This window comes from Myotis brandtii, unplaced genomic scaffold (genome assembly GCF_000412655.1).
Source record: "Myotis brandtii unplaced genomic scaffold, ASM41265v1 scaffold592, whole genome shotgun sequence".
Taxonomy (NCBI): Eukaryota; Metazoa; Chordata; class Mammalia; order Chiroptera; family Vespertilionidae; genus Myotis; species Myotis brandtii.
This window is the reverse complement of record NW_005370232.1, coordinates 248272-268933: the sequence shown is the minus strand read 5'-3', so window position 1 is coordinate 268933 and position 20662 is coordinate 248272. Positions and strand designations below refer to the sequence as shown.

At 40.7% G+C, this 20662-nt stretch overlaps 1 protein-coding gene and 1 long non-coding RNA gene across 2 annotated transcripts; one reads left to right on the top strand and one right to left on the bottom strand.

The window, feature by feature from the left end:
- The first annotated feature begins 9273 nt into the window (after positions 1–9273).
- Positions 9274–9709, top strand: LOC102257557 (protein S100-A7). Its single transcript, XM_005879336.2, has one exon. It carries the CDS (start codon positions 9341–9343, stop codon positions 9644–9646), a length of 306 nt encoding a protein of 101 aa, XP_005879398.1. The 5' UTR covers positions 9274–9340; the 3' UTR covers positions 9647–9709.
- Positions 9710–16229: 6520 nt separating this feature from the next.
- On the bottom strand, positions 16230–20430 carry LOC106728337. The gene is made up of 3 exons (XR_001364637.1): positions 20420–20430; positions 19488–19489; positions 16230–16314 (listed from the first exon to the last, which is right to left on the bottom strand). It is a non-coding gene; the product is annotated as an uncharacterized LOC106728337 (long non-coding RNA).
- Positions 20431–20662: the final 232 nt, after the last annotated feature.

The window sequence follows — 20662 nt, the reverse complement described above, 5'->3', positions numbered from 1 at the left end:
CCTTTACGCAAAGACTATTCCTCATATTTTAGAATCCTTAACTCTGTGTCTGAGAGCGCGCTAAAAGCTGGGGTACTGAAATGACCATGACCTAGTGCTTAGCTTTCTGGAGATTACAGTCTAACGGACAGCAAGGCAGGGCAGAGAAAAACAAAACAGCAAAGCAAAGGCACTGAAAAATTGAAGCCCCTTGGATTCATTTACCTAGATCCTCAAAAGCACTGTAGTACAGCACAATGGAACAATGGAATAATAAAATGCCCGAATCATGAATTTGGTACATTTCTTTCTTTCTTTCTTTTTTCTGTTTTGAGCTCTTTCAAGCCCTCTGATTTCGTGTGTGTGTGTGTGTGTGTGTGATACCAGCACAATGCAGGGCACACAGTGAGGCCGCAATGAATTAATTTAACACTTTCAAAGTCCAACTTATCTGCAGAAACAAGTGTTGTTTTCCCTTTCTTCTTGAGTCAGTGGCCTGGTCGCAGTGAGTGGAAAGCAAATCCTCCCTAACTGAAGCCGGCCCAGCTCCGGGGCCTCCCTGCCTCCCTCCGTGGGGCAGCGGGCAGAAGGCAGGCTCCCCCCTCCGCTGGCGCCGGCCGGGCGGTCGCCCTGACAACGCAGACGCCAGCCGGCACAATGACTTCCAGCTGGAGCGGCCAAGCCTGCCGAGCGCTTTCTCGCTCGCGCTGAGTTTAAGATCTCGGGGTGGGTTTCTTTCTTTCTTCCCCCTCCCTCCCCTCTCTTTTTCCGGCTCCTGTGGGTTCCCCCCGCCGGGAAATGAACTCTCTCTAGTTTTCTAGGGCTTTGGTCCCAGTCTCTTGTGAAGCGCGCTTGTAAGGCGCCCTTCCTCTGTCGCTGGCTCCCGGGGCTCTGTGTTTTGCTGGGCAGCATCCCACGCTGGGCTCGGCAGGCCTGCTGGCGGTTGGGTTCAGCCCTTACAGCGCTAACACCTGCAGAGTTGAGGCTGCTGCCAAAAGGCGTAAAGCAAAAGAGGAAAAATTCATTGCCGTAATAGTGAAAATGGTAAACCTCAGCTGTCTTAGAGAAGAATGTCTGAGTAGGTGTTGATTACCTCCCACAATCACAAAACTTTCTTTAAAAGAATTTGCACCATCCCTCTTAAAACGCGGTGGTTCTTATTTTGTTTTGTTTTTTACGACAGTTAGGAACTTAATGCTTCTAAATGGATAAATATTTCCAGAACAGAAAATAAATCTGGGAAGTTGTGTTGTAAATTAGAATAGAGTGTGTGAGGATCATATTGGGACGGAGGGAGGAGGAATGGAAGGGGAGGGCAAAGGAGGGAGGAAAGGGAAAGGAAAAGGAGGAGGGTGAGGGGGGAAGAGAAGAGATGGTACAGTTTTGGAAGTTTCTTCCCAGTAGGGCAAATAATTCAACACACAACACATTCCCACCCTCACTCCAATCAGATAAGAATCTTGAAGCCCTGAAGGGTGGGCTGGAGGAAGGGCGAGTAGACATTGCTGTTGACTAGAGTTGGGTGGGAGGTAATTGCTTATGCTTCATCTTACATTTTTGCCAAATCTCTTGCTTCAAAACAGCTGCATTTTTGGATGTAAGTTCACAACTGAGAACTAAGCGAAACCCACCCATGGATAGCATAAATCTGCATTGTTGAAGCTGCTCATCTGCAGGATCAATGAGCCCAGATGATGCAAACTCCCTTCCAGCTCTTGCAAAAATACCTCCAATAAAAACAAGCACTTTGGCCCCTTTCTACTAGTCCAGATTTCAGCATATTCTTTTGTGCTTTGTTATTTATTGTTTATAAATTTGGTCCTATCCTCAAACAGGTTTACAACCCTTTGAAGGCAGAGAAAGACTCTTCCCTAAACTTTAAATCTTCTGGTCCATCTGAATAGATGCACAGTGAGTATCAATTGATGATGGTACTAAGGAATGATTAATAACCACACAAGACATTTAGTTGGTCAAATTATCATTTATTGGCTCATAATAATCCTTGGCTTCTATGTTTTCAACACACTAGAATAGTTTTATACGAAGAGACCTTCCTAGGTAGTAGTTGATCATTAATAAAAGTAACTAATATATTAGGATACAGTCCATGGTCAAGATAGAAATATTTACTGTTCACATATTTCCCAGGGTTAAGCCTGGTAGTAGTCAGCAGTTTGTTAAAATAAACAAAACAAAACAAAAAACAAAAAACCTTGAATTCACTTTGTTACCTATAAAAAATGAGGACTCAGTGAAACATTAATTTTCTAAAACTGCTACATATTTAAGTGTGATTGTAATTGCTCCTTAGCATTTTAAAATTATAACATTGATACCAAATGCATTAGACTCCAAAGAACAGTCTATCAAGGTTGGCATTTTTATTTAAAATGGTCTATAACATAATGATGACTGATTATCCCATCCACATTGTTTAAATTCACATAAATGCCAGGTTTCACCATTAGGGTGAAAAAATACTCAAGAAACCTAAACCAGATTTGATTTGAATGTTCAGTTTTACTCTTCTTTTCTACCTTTCACTACACTTGCAGGTATGCTACTCAATAATGGTGTTGCTGGAGAAATCAGTGAGTCCAATTTCCCCCAACACTAGTGGGAGTAGCATGGATCTTATGATATCTTTAGAAAAGGAATTTTCTAAGACTTGCATAGGAGAGTGAATGGTTTTATTGGCGTGGGATTATATTTCTCGGATTTCTAAGTCCCATTGTCCTTAAGCCAGTCATGGAAAATACATAGCTGGGGCTCCAGCAGAATCAAATACAGGGCCAGTGTCCAGAGTGCCCATTCCATGGTGGTTTGAGTCTGGTACAGCATTAGGCTATTCACAGTCCATTCATCCACTGTGTGGAGTCCACATGGCTATGGGCCAGGTGGACAAGTGCAGAGAGTGCGAGCCCCTCAGGGGCTAGCAGCAAGAGACAGAGAGCCCAGAGAGCAAAAAGGGGCAAACTTCCTTTGTTCTGAGGTTAAGAATATCTGATTTCTTTCTTTTTTTTTTTTTAAATATTTCTTTATTGATTTTTTACAGAGAGAGAGGGAGAGAGATAGAGAGTTAGAAACATCGATGAGAGAGAAACATCGATCAGCTGCCTCCTGCACATCTCCTACCGGGGATGTGCCCGCAACCCAGGTACATGCCCTTGACCGGAATTGAACCTGGGACCTGGGACCTTTCAGTCTGCAGGCCGACGCTCTATCCACCGAGCCAAACCGGTTTTGGCGAATCTCTGATTTCTTGCCCTTGCAGTGGCCACACCTATTCTGGCCACCGACTTGCTCCCAGGTGTGACTAACAGATAGGCATCTTCCTACATCACCCAGACCTTACTGGGCATGTGTCTGTTGTCTAGGCCCTTTCCCCAGCAATCTGTGGGGAACAGACTTGGAGAATGTTAACTGCAGCTTTCTGGCAAAGCTGTGCAAATGGCATGCCTATATTATCTAATCTCCCCTTTGCTCCTTTCCTGTTAAATAATAACCAGGTTATTAATGGTACCAAGAGCACTAGCCACCAGGGGTTTGGAACCCAAGCTGTACTTTAGAAGTATCCTGTGAAATTTTTAAAAATGCAGTTGGCTAGGTTCCTTCCCTAGAGATTTATATTTACCTGGTCTGGGGTGTGGCCAGGGCATCTATTTTTTTTTTTTTTACTTTTTAATTTGAATTGTAGATTCACAGGAAGTTGCAAGCTAGTAGAAAGGTTCCATATATCCTTCACTTTGTATCCACTATTGGTTACATTATACATAGCTATAGTACAATAAAATCAGGACACTGACATTGGTATAAAGTGTTCTTGTAATTCTGTCATCTTATCGTCTATATATTTCTTGAAACCACTGCCACAATGAAGGCACAGAACGATTCCAGCACCACAAAGATCTTCCCTATGTAATCTCTTTATAGTCATCACCTCCCCCTCCACACACAACATCCTAACCCTTGGCAACCACTAATTTATTCTCCACTTCTATTTGTCATTTTGAGGCTGTTATGTAAATTGCTTCTTCCAAGCTTGTAATCTCCTGATTGGCTTTTTTCACTTAGCATAATGCCCTTGAAATCCATACAAGTTTTTTCATGTATCAATAGTTTATTCCTTTTTGTTACTGAGGAGTATTTTATCCTATGAATGTACAACAATTTAATTATTCACCAATAGTAGGGCATGGTGGTTGGTTGTTTCCCTTTTGATGGCTATTGCAAATAAAGCTGCTATGAACATTCCTGTACAGGTTTTTGTGTAGATATAAGTTTTTATTTCTCTGGATGAATGCTCAGGAGTGTGATTGCTAGCTCATATGGTAAGTATATGATTATTTTTTAGGAAACTGTCGAACTATTTTCTACTGTACTTGCTGTACTATTTTACTTTCCCAACAGCAATGCAGGAGAGAGCCAGTTTCTACCATTCTTGCCAACATTTTTTTAATTTTAATTGTTCTGATAGGTGTGTAGGGGTATCTCACCATGGTATTATTAATTTGCATTTTCCTCCTGATGTTGAACATCTTTTCCTGCCATTCACATATCCTCTTATTTGCCATTCATATATCCTCTTCAGTGAAATATCTCTTCATGTCTTTTGCCCATTTTCTTATTGGATAATTTTTTTGTTACTGTTGGGTTTTGAGTTCATATGAATTTTAGATATGAGTCCTTTATCAGACATGAGATTTGCAAGTAATTCACCCCAGTCTTTTCATCCTTTTAACAGGATATTTTGGAGAGCAAAGTTTTTAATTTTGATGAAGTCCAATTATTATCATTGGAGTGCCCTCTGAGTCCCCAGCTGTTACCAGTGGAAGTAGAATTCTTGGGGTGCTGGTGGGAAAATAATTTCCAGGGGCCCCCATGGGAGAATGAGGTTTTGTGGAAAGCTTTACTGATGATGTAAAATTAAGGGATTTCTCCTCCAAGGTCTTACCACCCTCCATCCCGCCAAGCAAAAAGCCCCATCTTGTCTTCAGCGGGGCTAGGATTAAAGCCACTGCCCAGAGCCCCCATTCCATATTACAGCACAGCCCCATCCAGCTTCTGACTAGCTGTAGCCCATGTGTGGGGGTTCTGCATGGCCATGCGGCTGCTAAGGCCCTGGCAGGCTAGCACACAGGTGAGTGAGGGTTACCATGGAACAAGCCAGAAACAGGAGAGAGAGAGAGAGAGAGAGAGAGAGAGAGAGAGAGAGAGAGAGATCTTTTGTCTGGGCATTATAACCAGGAGCTTAATTCATTAACCTTCAGGATTTCATGGGCTTGCAGTGGCTCTTCCCCTCTAGCCAGTTATCTTTTCCCCAGGTTTGACTGACAGGCAAGCACCTTTCCTATGTCATGCCAACTTCAGTGTGCATGCACCATCTCCCCCTTTGCTTTCTTCTTCTTATTAATATAAATAAACTAGCTAATTATAACAATAACATAATTGTTCCATTTTTTTCTTTTATGGATCAGTCTTTTGGTGTCATGTCTAAGAACTCTTTACTAAATCCTAGGTTCTACAGATTTTCTCCTATATATTTTTTCTAAATGTTTTATAGTTTTATATTTAAGATTATGACCCATTTTAAGTTAATTTTTATATAAGTGTGAAGTTTAGAGCATAGGTTTTATTGCCTATGAATATCCTAATTTGTTGATAAAGACTGTTCTTCCTCCATTGAATTGCTTTTGTACCTTTGCAAGTATCAGTTGGTAGTACTTGTAGGGGTCTATTTCTGGCTTCTCTATTTTGTTCTGTTGATCTGTATATCCATCTCTCTACAAGTACCACACTGTCTTGGTAACTGTGACTATCAAATAAGCCTCGAAACTGAGTAGACTGATACTTCCAATATTTTTTATACATTTTTAAGTTATTCTAGTTCCATTCCATACAAATTTTGGAATAATCTTAATATCTAGTCACAATAAACCTTGCTGGGATTTTGATAGGAATTGTGTTAAAACTGAATATCAATTTGAGAAGATTGACATCTTTATTATGTATGAACATAGTATATATCTCCACTTATTTAGATCGTTACTTGATTTCTTTCATTTGCATTTTGTAGTTCTAGCATACAAGTTCTGAGCATGTTTAGTTAGACTTATACCCTAAGTGTTTCACTTTGTAGAGCAATTGCATGTGGTATTATATTTTATTTCTGTTTACATGTGCTCTCTGCTAGTATATAGAGAGATAGCTAATTTTTATATGTTGAGCTTGTATTCTGTGACCTTGATATACTCACTTATTTGTTCTTCCAGTATTATGTTGATTAACAATGATGAGATGGGACATTCTTACTTTGTTCCTGATATTAGAGGGAAAGCATTTGGTCTTTCATCATTAAGTATGACGTTACTTATAGATTTATTTATTTTTTTTATCCATTTGAAGAAGTTCCCCTTATGCCTAGTTTTCTGAGAGTTTTTTTTTTATCATGAATGGATATTGAATTTTGTCAAGTGCTTTTTCTGCATCAATTGATAGAATGATATGATTTTTCTTCCTAAGCCTGTTAATATGGTAGATTATATTGATTGATTTTTTTAATGTTGAACTAGCCTTGTATCCAGGAATAAACACCAGTAGATCATGATATCTTATCCTGTGCTGACATAGTGTTAAAATCTATGTGCTAAGATTTTGTTAAGGATTGTTACTTTATATTTATAAGAGATATTAGACTGTAGTTTTTCTTTTATCTTTCTGTATTCTCTTTGTCTGATTTTGATGTCAGGATAATATTGGCTTTCTGATATTAATGAAAAAGTGTTCCTCCCTCTTCTATTTTAGGGAAGAGAATATGTTAATTTTGGTGTTAATTTTTCTTTAAATGTTTGGTAGAATTCTATAGTAGAGATTAGAGATTTATTTTTCTGAAGTTTTAAATTTATATATCTACTTTTCTTAATAGTTACAGGGCTACTGAAATATTTGAGTTGAAGTACTTTGTGATCTTCGAAGAATTGGTTCATTTTATCTAAGTTTTCAAATTTATGTGTTTGATATTTTCTTACTTTCCTTTGATGTCTGTAGGGTCTGTAGTGATATCAGATATTAAAGCTTCATTCCTAATATTATTAATTTGTGTATTCTCTCTTTTTTCTTTCAGTCTTGCTAGAGATTGGTCAATTTGATTGATGTTTTTTCAAAAAACCATCTTATGTTTTATGAATCTTCTTTACTTTTCTGTTTTCAATTTCATTGATTTCTACTCTTATATTTACAATTTCTCTCTGTTTTCACTGCATTCCAAAAATTTAATATGTTGTATTTTCATTCAGTTAAATGTATTTTTTAATCCCAGTCCTTTAATTTCGATTGAGATTTCCTCATTGACCCATGGATTATTTAGAAGTGTGTTATTTCGTTTCTAAGTGTTTATTTTCCTGTTATCTTTCTGCCCATGACTTCTGGTTTGATTTTTATTATGGTCAGAGAATGCACTGTCCAATTTAATTCTTTAAAATTCTCTGAGATTTGTTTTATGGCTCTAGATCCTATGGTGTATGTTCTGTGTTTGCTTGAAAAGAGTGCTGCTGTTGTTGGGTGGAGTGTTCCATAAGTGTCAATTAGCTTCTGCTAGGTGATGATACTGTTGACTTCTTTAATATCTTTGCTGATTTTCTGTCCAGTTGTTCAAGCAATTATTGAGAGAGGAGGGTTGAAGTCCCTCTGTAATTGTGGATTTGTCTGTTTTTCCTTTCTTTTTTAAAAATATATTTTTATTGATTTCAGAGAGATCACTAAAAGGGAGAGAGGGAGAGAAAGATAGAAACATCAATGATGAGAGAGAATCATTGATCAGCTGCCTCCTGCAAGCCCCACACTGCGGATCAAGCCCGCAATCCAGGCATGTGCCCTGACGGAGAATTGAACCATGACCTCCTGGTTCCTAGGTTGACACTCAGCCACTGAGCCATGCCAGCAGGGCTGTTTTTCCTTTCAGTTGTAACAGTTTTGCTTCACATACTTTACAGCTCTGTTGGTTGGTTCATACTCATTTAAAATTGCTGTGTCTCACCCAGCCAGCATGGCTTAGTGGTTGAGCATCGATCTATAAACCAGGAGGTCATGGTTCTATTCCCAGTTAGGGCACATGCCTGGGTTTCAGGCTCAATCCTCAGTGTGGAGTGTGCAGGAGGCAGCCAATCAATGATTCTCTCTCATCATTGATGTTTCTGTCTCTCTCTCCCTTTCCCTTACTCTCTGAAATCAATAAAAATACATTTCTCTTGACCTTTTTTAAAATGACTGGAACAACACACCTGGGAATGCCAAAAATAATGGGAAACTAAGCATTCAATATTACAAGATGGTTACAAATTTTTTTAAAAAAAAATTTGATTTGCTAATCTTTGCACTGTAACTGCAGAGCTACAAGGTAGAATAGACAGTAGAACCAGGGGCCTAAAAAGATTGCAGGCAAGTCAGAATTTCAGTAAATACCCAAAGTGCATCTCTTATCATTTATTACATAGCTCTGGGGCACTTAAGCACTATTATCAGTGCTGGCAATTGATGAATGTAAAACTCAATATATATTTCCCCCCTGTAGTGTTTTAAAACTTTTGGTTCTGAAAAATACCTTTTGCCCTATCTCTCTGTCTCATTCTCTCTCTATCTCTCTCTCTCTGTTTTTCTACTAAATCTAGGCAGCAAGGAAGCATTCTTTCTTTTCTGTAATTTAAAAACTTTTTGTCAGGTTTAAATTACTTGGGGGGGGGAAATCTGAATATTGACTCCTGACAAAGCAGAAGTCCATAATCCATCCATTTTATAAACATTTATGCCAACCAAATTCCTTTCATGTCTCCCTATTAGCATGTTCACATTCACTCCTAGGACTGTATCTCCAGAAGCGCGGGAGGGTATCTTAGCCGATGGTTAGTTTTGCACTGTGATGAAGAAAACCTGTCAGATGTGAACTGGGGCTACCAGTCTCATAACAGACCACTTACTCACATTAGACCAATGCTAAGAGTAAAGCAGAATGACAGGAAATGTGAATGATAAATTAACATATATGTAGATATACATGTATGTGTGTATTATATATACACATAAAACATAAGCAAATATAATATATGTATATATACAATAAGTATATATATTTCCCACTTTGCCCTGTGTCCCCACCTCCACACACCTTCATGGTGCGCTCTCATTCATTTGCTACCAGCACTAGTTCACATCCATGTCCCTTCGACTCAGTGAGAGACTCCCAACCACTGGGCTGGGGCTGAGTAGAAAGTTCTCCTACAGCCATGCATTTAAAAAAAGAAATAACCACACTCATCCTTCTCCTCAGTGACACTTTCTCAGCTCTGCTTCCTTGAAAACCAAGATGAGCCACACTCACGCTGAGAAGTATGTGATGACCATGATCGATCTGTTCCACAAATACAGCAAACCTGATGACATGATTGACCAGCCGGGCCTGCTGATGTTGCTGAAGGAGAATTTCCCTAACTTCGTCAAGGGCTGTGACAGACGGGGCAACAATTACTTGTCCCAAGTCTTTGAGGAAAAGGATCTGAACGAGGATAAGAAGATCCAGTTTTCGGAGTTTCTGTGCTTGTTGGGGGACATAGCCATGGACTACCACAGGCAGAGCCATGGAGCCGCGCCCTGTTCTGGGGGAAGACAGTGAGCGCGCCCAGCCCCAGGCTGCCAGAAACCACAAGAAATAAAGTGTCCCTTTTGCCCAGAAAAAGAAAAAAAAAGAAAAAAAAGGAAGAAATAAAGAAATAACCGTACAATCATTTGAAACAAAGCCAAGTATTACTTTTAAAAAGCTACCTGCTTTCAATTAAGCAGGAAATTATCTAAGAAGCCACTTAATTTGCTTTGGTTTGTAGTCCCACAACTGCTTTATGCTGAGTGGAGCATGAAATTAAATATGTAACAACTATTCTAATGGTAATGTTTCAGAATGCTAGCGTTGGAGAATCTTTGGTATTCTGAGGGGTAACAAATACAAAAACATACAAATCAAAGACTGGCTGCATTGGGTTTGAGAAAAACATAAACTATTATTAATGTCCTCTATGTATTTGTATATATAGTTATATATGTTATATATATATATTTTAAAACTATTAAGTTTAAAAATGATTTTCTATTATACATACAGGAAGGGTAGTCATACATGTAGGGAGAAATCTCTCTGACAATAAAATGCCCCCACCACCCCCAGCCATGGAAATTCTTACACTGTTTTCTTGGGTCCAACTGTAAAGTGGATTACTGAAGGATCTAGTAAAGGAGAAGGTCATAGTGAATTTTTAACATTTGTTGAATAAATGCTAATACTAATCCCTTGTTTGAGGTATTCATCTTTGTTAAGAGCCAAGAATACATACTGTTTGCAATGGAGAAAGTGTTTATGTAGACATATAAGGGCACTAGTTTATGCAGGAGATTTTAGAAGCATTACTAAAGTGACACTTCAATTCATACTTAACAATGTTGTAAATGCTACATGGTTCTCAGAGACTCCTATTTATTTAAACATTTTTTACAACTTTGAAACTATTTTTATACTAGATAAATCTTTTCAAACACTAATCATATTACATGTAAACGTTTAAAAAATCTCTGTATAAATGCAGATAAAAGCATCCTTGTCCTTTTGTAGTTTGTATTCCAAACAAATCCTTTCCTTTCTTTTTTTAATTTTTTTTTTTTAAAAAACTAGGTTAGACATCCTGCCAGGTTTACCAGGAAATTTTGACAAACAAATAGAAGAATTTGGGTATCTTTGTCCCCCATGTGTGAAGCAGGGCAAGGTTGAACTGAGGTAGCTTGCAAGGTTCCAAAGTTACTCTGGCACTCATTAATTTTATGCTAAAGATGCTTAAAATTCTAATTTCTATCATTGAGTCTAATAAGACTTGATGATATTGTTAAAAATATTTCTAGTTTTATAAATTATTATCTACAAAAATTCTCCGAGAAGCTACAAAAAAGATATCATGGCAATTTATGGACCTTTGGATATTTTTCTAGGACAAATAGTTTCCCTTCTTCTTCAGTTGTTCTTCAGCTTTTCTTGATCAGAGAAAGAGCATAGAGCTTAATCACATAGGATCCTTGTGCCAAAATCTGTGTGACCTGGAGAGAGATGCTTACCCTCTTTTTAAAAAAAAATATATATTTTTATTGATTTCAGAGAGGAAGGGAGAGGGAGATAGAAACATCAATGATGAGAGAGAATCAATGATTGGCTGCCTCCTGCACACCCCCTACTGGGGATCATGCCCACAATCCCAGCATGTGCCCTTGACCGGAATTGAACCTGGGACCCTTCAGTCCCCACGCTCTACCCACTGAGCCAAACCAGCCAGGGCAATACTTAACCTCTTTGAGTCAAAGTCCTATAAACTGTAACATTGTTTATGTATACAATGGGGATAATGATTATTGTTTATCAGAATTGTGAGGATTGCTTGTGTAAGATAAGAAAAGTATCCTTTAGAGTGACTAACACATAGTAGGGCCTTATTATCATGATTTAATTGGCTTCAATTAATTGGTGGATCATTTTAGCTTTCTTTTCTGTCTTCTGTCTGGCTGTGGCAGGTCAATGGCAAGCACTCCATGTATTTTATTTTATTTAGTTCTCCAAACACCCTGATGAGATAGGTCTTGTTATTATCCCATTTTCCAGCTGAGGACATCAGAACACAGAGACTGATGGTAGCTTACTCACCATTTCAGGAAGAAGCAGGTAAGGGTGGCACTTTGAGTTCAAGAGGACTTTTTGCCTGAAACTCAGCCAAAACTTTTCCCTATAATAAGATGTACATGCATTATTGTCAGCCTGCAAAACATTTATCCACTTTACTGTGTATCTTTTGTCATGAAACATTAGTGACAGAGTGAAGGATAATACTAGTTCTAACTCTATTCCCTGGGGCTTGAAGTAGACAGACTTTAGGACATGGAATTTGTTCTCAGAATGGCCAAATCTTTGCTATAAAAAAAGATATTATAGAATAGTTCAATTGCATTTATTAGACAAGCACCTAAAAACAAATTTTAATTAATTAACTTATTTATTTTAGAGTGTCAACGTAAGAAACATTCAAACCTATAGAGAATTTTTGTGCGTTTATTTGAGCCAAATTGTTGACAATTGCCAAGAAGTACAATCTTAATGGATTGAGATAATGCTGGAGAGAATGGCAGTTTTGCATCTTATCTTATACATTACAATAAAAAGGGAAGACATAAATGGGTTACATGAAATCCATTGGTGATTAGGGAGGCAGAAGAAAGCAAAGTGGGGTCGGGGTGGGGGAACCTCTGGGATTGGAAAAAAAGTACAATGATAGACATAGGCTTCCTTTACATAGGTTCCTTTACATAGGTGGGTACTGGATAGTTAACAGTCAACAATAACAATGAGAGGAGTTGTGGTCTCCATCCCGAGGGGTCTGGAAAAAAGGAAGTTCCCCTGAAATCCCAAAGGTATGTTATCTAGATGTGGAAAGACAATAGACAGACTCAATTAAGGTGAAAGTTGACCTTTGTCAGGGAAGCTTCTAGCATAGGACATGACCACCCACCATAAACTGCTTTTAGTTTAAAAGTTTTAATTTCAGATTATCCTATGTGGTTACTTTGGGTCTCTGAGTTTCTAAGTCAGCCACACAGGCCTCCTCTGAGCTTGTCAGGTTTAGTATGTGGCCCCTTATCGTCCGAGAGAGAGAGAGAGAGAGAGAGAGAGAGAGAAGGAGGAGGAGGAGGAGGAAGAGGAGGAGGAGGAGGAGGGAAGGAGAAGGAGGAGAGGAGGAGGGAGGAGGAGGGGGAAGGAGGAAGGAAGAAGGAAGAAGAAGAGATATTTGTTCCATTTATTTATGCATTCTTGCATGTGCCTTGACCAGAGATCGACCGAAACCTTGGAATATTGGTGAGACAGTCAGTAATCCAGGACAAGTGGAACAGGGAAACTGAGACAGATAGATGAATAAACTGACAGTTGTATTTTAGCTCCAGACCCAGAAAAACAGCAAAACCAGGTGGGCAACACCAGGTCCAGCTGCGATTACTGATGACACCCTGCCCTGACACTAACCAATCAGTGGAGACCACGACCCTGGAGGAGCACAGCTATAAAACTGATTAATATTCTGTTGAAACCTTCCCCTGAGACCTCCCCTAAGATTCCCTCCTGTGAGAAAGAGATAAAACATCAAAACAGAGGACCCACTCATGCTCTTCCTCTGGGGAGCAGCTCCCATCATCCCCTTCCCTCTCTTCTTCCCTCACTTTCCACCACAGGCATGCACCTCCTTATCTCGAAGGGAACCCACCAGACTTGCAGCTTGGGGGGCAATGGGCAGCGGCAGCTCATGGCAGACTAGTCCCCTGAGCCTGATCCCAAGGCCCCCCTTTCTCTGACTTCCCAGAGAGCGAGGGCAGCCCAGCCCGGGCTCTCCTGTTGCTTCTTCTATGCTACGCCCTTTCTTCTTTCACTGTCCCCAGCTTTAATAAACGTTCCCTCATAGTCGCCTGGACTGGTATTGTGAAATTTTTCCTGCACAAAGTCAAGAACCCACACACTATGAGCCAACCCTAGATAGACCTGCTCAGGGCCAGGTTCCCTTTCCTCGTAACATTGGGGATGATGCTCTAACCAACTGAGCTACCCAGCCAGGGAAAAAGACAAATTTAAAGATAAAAATAAATGCCTTTCTATAGCTGGGGGGGTGATTTATTTATACACAAGGGGGTTTACTTTTCCAATTAATGAGTGGGGCTTTATGCATTAATGTCCATTAGTGTTAATGAACAATGCGTATGTGGTTTAATAGATTGCTGTGCTAAACGCATGGTGCTCCCTGCTGATACCATTCTAGTAATATAGTTATTAACAGGAGAGGAGTAAAGGGGAAGACTAGATATAGGCACACCATTTATACAGCTTTGCCAAAAAGCTACATTTAACACTCTCCAAGTCTATTCCCTGCTAATTAATGGCAGGAGGGACCAGACAAAGCCAGTTTAGACGCATGCCCAGTAAGGTCTGAGTGACTTGGGAAGGTACTTGCCTATCAATCAAACCTGAGAGCGAGTCAGTGGCCAGAATGGATGTGAACACTGCAAGCACGCAACATTGAAATATGTAAACTTCCAAAGGAAATGCTCTCTCTCTCTCTCTCTTTCTCTCTCTCTCTCTCTCTCTCTCTCTCTCATACACACACACACACACACACACACACACACACACTCTTTTTTCTCCAACTAAGGAGATATGTAGGGTGATAGGCAGCAAAAATTATTGGTATACTAGTGGCCCGGTGCATGAAATTCGTGCATAAAGGGGGGGTTCCCTCAGCCCAGCCTGCACCCTCTCCAATTGGGGATCCCTTGGGGGATGTCCGACTGCCGGTTTAGGACATCCCTCTTGCAATCTGGGGCTGCTGGCTCCTAACCGCTCACCTGCCTGCCTGATCCCCCCTAACTGCCTCTGCCTACCTGCCTGATTGCCCCTAACTGCCCTTTCCTGCTGGCCTGATCTCGCCCCCAACTGCCCTCCCCTGCCAGCCTGGTTGCCCCCAACTGCCCTCCCCTGAAGACCCGGTTGCTCCCAATGGCCCTCCCCTGCCAGCCTGATCTTGCCTCCACTGCCCTCCCCTGCTGGCCTGGTTGCCCCCAACTGCCCTCCCCTGCCGGCCTGATCTCACCCCCAATGGCCCTCCCCTGCTGGCCTGATCTCGCCCCCAATGGCTCTCCCCTGCCAGCATGATCTCGCCCCCAATGGCCCTCCTCTGCTGGCCAATTTGGTTCTGATTGGTTGGTTTCTATGCCAGTCAGCGTCAAAAGCTCCGCCTCCTAGGCAGCCATTGGCTCCTCACAGCACCCAGATTTGGTTTTGGTTGGTCGGTTCTTATGCCAGTCAGCATCAAAAGCTTCACCTCCTAGACAGCCATTGGTTCTTCATAGCCCCCACATTTGGTTCTGATTGGTCGGTTCCTATGCCAGTCAGCTTCTCTGGGCCTATCAATGGGGTCTGATCAGAAAGGTGGGGCTGATCAGCAGCCCCGGTGGAGGCCTGGAGAGAAATGGAGGCATGGCTGCTGGCCAGACTGGGAGAGAAAGAAAGAGGCAAGTGCTGATCAAAAGCTGCCACAGAGGCAACAGATCAGTCCCTGCTTCTCTCTTCAGGCCTCTCTCTGGCCCTGATTCTCATCCCCCTCAGCAGTCAGTGTTGGGGCACCACGCCTGCAGCTGAAGCAGTCAGCGCTGGGTTGCCTGAGTGCAGGACTGACTTCCGGTTGGTCGAGCCTCAGTCATGACAGGTCATTACGGCCCAAGGTTTTTATATATTAGGATTCTATACACATATTTTATGTGTATGCCCGCAACTGCTTAAACTGCATTTCTAGAAGACAGTTATGATGCCAGTGCCAGCTTCTTAATGTAAAGTTACTGCCAGTGTTTGAATGCTGGCCTTTCCCTACTTAGCAAAGTCTACGCACACAGCGAATGAGCTAAAGTTCCTGAAAGGAAATTCTCTTGGGAAGTCACAAAAACAGTACATTATTTTAGGAAAAAATGAGAATGAATCACTAGTTTTCTTATCTAGCATTCTATAGTTAGAAAAACCTAGATTTAGTTCTCTGCTGTCTATAGTATGCTCCATTATGACTCAGTTTTGCTTATTTGTAAAACAGGTACAGGAATATCTGTCTCTTTGCAACTAATAGGAATCTATATATATAAAAGCCTAAGTGACCATTATGACCAGATGACCAGCTGGTAGCTATGACACCCACTGACCACCAAGGGGCAGACACTCAATGCAGGAGCTGCCCCCTGGTGTTTAGTGCGCTCCCACAGTCAACCTCCTGCAGTCCCTTCCCCCGGCTGGCCTGCTCTGATTGACCCCGTTTGGCCCCGATCGCTGGCCAGGCTGAGGGACCCTACCCATACACGAATTTGTGCACTGGGCCTCTAGTGTTGTATAAGATGAATGAAATATTGTAATGTTTAAAAGAATAGTATTTTTAACAAAGACATGCACTATGAAATATCACTAATCAACACCATTAAAATGATTGCATAAATCATAAAAAGAATATCTTGTTTAAAAGGCCCTCTAAGTAAATGTTGGTCTAGAGCAGCAGTTTACAACTTGGATGCCACAACACACTGGTGTGCCATAAGAATTTTTAAAACAGACAATACCTGTTTTAAAAGGGGTCAGAGACACTGATATATTTTCCCTTAAGATTGTCAAATAAAAAAAAAATGACAAGAGCCAACACAATGATAGCCATCCTGTGTGAATGCATCAAAATTATACCTATACTAGAGGCCCTGTGCATGAAATTCATGCACGGGAGGGGGGTACCCTCAGCCCAGTCTGCACCCTCTCCAATCCGGGACTCCTAGCCTTGCTGTGATAGGAGCCTGTGGGCCACAGGGGAGGGCCCGAGAGGTGCTCCATGCACTTCCTGGTGACCTTTTATTTGGTCGTTTTGGTCATTATGGCTATTGGCCTTTTATTATATAGGGATAGTACACAAACAAAAAAGTATCGTGAATAGCTGAAATTTTTCACAAAACATATGTATCCCTGTAATGCATTCAGATCAAGAACTAAACTATTTATTATCAGCACTTAGTTTTACATTTATGTCTTTGACACATCCTGAGATTTAAAAAAAATAAGGTGTAAGGTAGGAGTCAAGGATCATTCCCCCCCATATGTTTATTTAATAATTTTACTACATTTATTGAAAACATTTTCCTTTTCTAAATTAAAGGAATGCAGAATATTTACCAAAATCAATTTGACTCCATACATATGGGTCTATTTCTGCACTCTGTTCTGTCTTAATGGTGTCCTTTGATGAACGTATATTCTGGATGGTAATATATATGTTAAAATACATAAACATAACTTTATAGTTAGAGGTTATTGGTCCTATTAATGAGATTTTTGCTTACTCCAAGGTCATGAAGATATTCTCATGTATTTTCTTCTAAAAGCTTTTTTTAAAACGTTACCTTTCACATTTAGATCTACAGCCTCTCTGGGACAGATTTTTACATGTGTATGATGTGAGGTAAGAAAAAAGATTTACTTTTTGTTCATGCCTTATCCATTGACCTAGAACCATTTGCAGAAAAGTCTGTCATTTCCCCCCACTGCATTGCAGTGAGTAGCCCCTTTATCACAAGTCAAATGACCCCACATTTTATGTTTTTAGTTTCTGGACTCTGTTCTGGTCTCTTGATCAATATTACTCTATTTTTATGACAATCTATACTGTCTTAATGAACATAGCTTTATAATAAGTCTTGACATCTGGAGTGTGTCCAGCTTTCTTCTTGTTCAGGATTGTTGAGATGATTTTTAGCTTTTAACACTTCCACATAAATATCACATTTCATTTATCAGTTTCAACGCATATACAAAAATCTGCTAGAGATTTCATTAGAATTGTATCCACCTATTGTTAAGTTTGGGAGCATTGTTAGCTCCACAGTATCGAGCCTTTTGATTCATGAACATGGTAACCTTCCATTTGTGTTTAAGCACATCTCTTCATATAATTTTGTAGTTTTCCACACAGACATCATGCAAGTTTTTTAGGTTTATGCCTAGCATTGGATTTTTGAAATATTTATGATGATGTTTTCATTTGTTAACTTGACTAGACTACAGTCCCTCCTACACTGGTCTAGCTCTTCAATCAAATACTACTCTGGGTCTTGCTGTGAAGGTGTTTTGCATATATAATTAGTCACTCTCATCACTTTGACTTCAGTAAGGAAGACTGCCCTGGATAACCTGGGTGGACCTGACTGAACGAGTTGGAAGGCCTCAGAATCAGGGCTGAGGTTTTCTTTATAGTGAGAAGGAATTCTGTCGGTGGATAACAGCTTTGGCCCCAGCCTATGGAGTTTCATTTCGCTCATGATCCTTCCTGACTGCCCAGCCTACGGATGGGATGTTGGGATTGCTTAGTCACCCCCACAACTGTAAGCCAAATCCCTGTAACAAATTACTTAGCTACCTAGCTAGCTATCATCTAACTATTTATCTATCTATCTACCATCTATCTCCTATTGGTTCTACTTTTCTGACCCAAATTCAGATTTTGCTACTGGAAGTGGTTCTAGAAGAACAGAATCTTAAGGATGATTTCTCTGAATTGTTGCCAGGCAACCCATGGAATGGATTATATAGCAAAATAAATACTCTTTTTTTGTGTGTGCCTTTGGATGCCCCTAATCAAATACCACTACCTCAGAAATACTAAAAGGTTTTAATCAAGGTCACTAGATAGCACAGGGCAGAGTCAGGATTCAAACCCAGATCTATCAGACTAAGGTCTTAACAGCTATGCCATGCTGCCTTCCCAAAAGGCACTGGGGATTTCATTAGATAGAAATTAATGTTTTAATGCTCATACCCTATGTAACACTACATGTCTAAGCAAATGACTTTTTCTCATTTTGGTAGTCTTGATTACATGATTTGGGGGATGTTGGATAATGGGAAGAAATATAGTGGGTTCGACCAGCATTTTCTGATAAGGTTTGGAATATTTGGTTCTCTTCAGATCTTCATCTACTCCTTTCTTAGTGTCTTGTTTTCACTTTTCTGATGTCAAAGAGCATATTAATTGGCTCATATTCAAACGCCAAAGAAGCTTAAAAGCCAGAGAGAATGCATTTAAAAACAATTTGCTTGCTGTTCCAGCAGACTAATATTTATGAGTCTTCTCTTCTTAGAAGGCAGGATGAGCACTAGCTGCTCTAATGGACTTGATTCCCTTGGTCAGCACGGGCAGAAAGTATTTGCATAGAGATTTGCAGAAACAATACCTGCTGCATTTTAATTTTTATAGAGATTGAAAGAATGTGTGAGCTGAATGCACCCCATGTGAACTTCACAGCCCTAATCTCCAAGGGAACCAGGAACTTAATGATGCCTCAGCCAACTCGGAGCAAATGCACCCAGAGCAGACTGAGTCGGACCAGGCAAGCGGAGCACAGAGCTCAGTCCCCTGGAGAACTGTTATCTCTCTAATTCTACAGTGTGGGGTTTGGAGAGTCTGTTAGGGGGAAAAACAGCCTAAAGAAAAAAGAGGGAGCAAGAAATGGCAAAACTTTGAGTTCAACAGAAATTAAAGGTAAAATGTGTGGAGTAGAGAAAGAACCAAAGATGTGGCCAGGAGGGCTCAGGAAGAGCGACAGCTTGACTCTGCTTCTCTGTATGGCAACAGAAAGATTTCTGCTCTTTCACTGTGCCTTAGACATCAACCTGGGGTACGTTCTTGGGAGAAACATTTAAATAATTAATGCACTTTGTTTTGCTGACCTTGGAATTTGCAGAAGGCTGAGCGCATTTGTATTTTCATATCTCACACGAATCCAGCGAGATGGAGTTATGTCTATTTCCCAGACAAGCCGTGTTCAATGACTTGTCTGAGATCCCCCAGGAGCCTGAGAGTTACAGCTCTGTATACTTCTTAAGTAGTGTGTTGAAGAAATAATGACCCTTATATATTTCCAAAATCTATTTTGGGAGTCTCTTCATTTATCTGATTTCAAACAACATTTTGAAGTAGGCAAGGCAAGTGTTATGATGGTAAATGTGCCTCAATGAGGAAACTGAGGCTTGGAGAGGTGAGTGACACCACGATTCAGCCATGGAAGGCAGAAGCCTGGGGCCACCTCCATCTTTTTCCTTCTGTGTTCTGTGACCTTCACCTCCTTGCTCTTAACATAGTTCCTCTCCCAGGAATGTCCACCTGTAACTCCAACTCCTGAGCTACATATGGCTTCACCAGGAGAATGGAGGGAATCCCCTACCCTACAAGCCTTTGGGAGGAGGCACAAGGTCACCGCAGCCAAAGCTGAACCTGGTCTGGTACCTGCGGGGCTCACTTCAGCCTGAAGCTGCTAGAAAAGGAGCTTGCAGGATGCCCACCAGCTCAGAAAAAGAGACTCTGTTCCCACTGGACAAGAAAAACTGATTTGCAAATACTACATATTTGGTAGGTGTGTCTCACAGATTCACCAGGTGAAAGTAATCCAGCCATCATTGTCTTTGGTTCAGCCATTTCTCAGTTTGAGAGGCCCTCTGTCTCCTTCATTAACAAAGCCATCTGCTAAACAGTCTGCTGTTATATAAAATATCCACTGCATTTTGCTCTACCAATAGGCTACTGAGATGTAATAATAGCTGTCGTTGATTGAGCGCTTACAAAGAGAGGAAATGCTCTAATTACATTGCTTCACTAAAACCTCTGGGGTCATTACAAAATCACAAAAGGGAAAATGAACCTGGGCCAGGTAGATGGAGGTGCCTGGAGTTACCTGCTTAGCCATGAGCCGGCCAGGGCCTGGGTGTGCCATGTAGTGCTGTGCACGTTTGACTTTTCTTAATTCCATGTACTTTTTGTCAGGGCAGGAAGGAAGGTCATGTTATACTGTACTTGTTGCCCTCCTAAAGATGCTACTGTTGAACCTTCTCAGGGAAGGAGCTGAGTCCTGTTTCCTTTTATTGACCACCTGAGCAGGCACCGTGCACTTTATTGTTACCTCACACCCGAGGCTCTCCCAAGCTTATTAGACTGCATCCTAAGGTGAGGAAAGTTCTTTTTAAGCATTAGTGCTTAATGGACTCCAGCTCAAAGCA

Excerpts from the sequence above, each read along its gene's own strand:
- LOC102257557 (XM_005879336.2), top strand. The coding sequence starts at position 9,341 with ATGAGCCACACTCACGCTGAGAAGTATGTGATGACCATGATCGATCTG.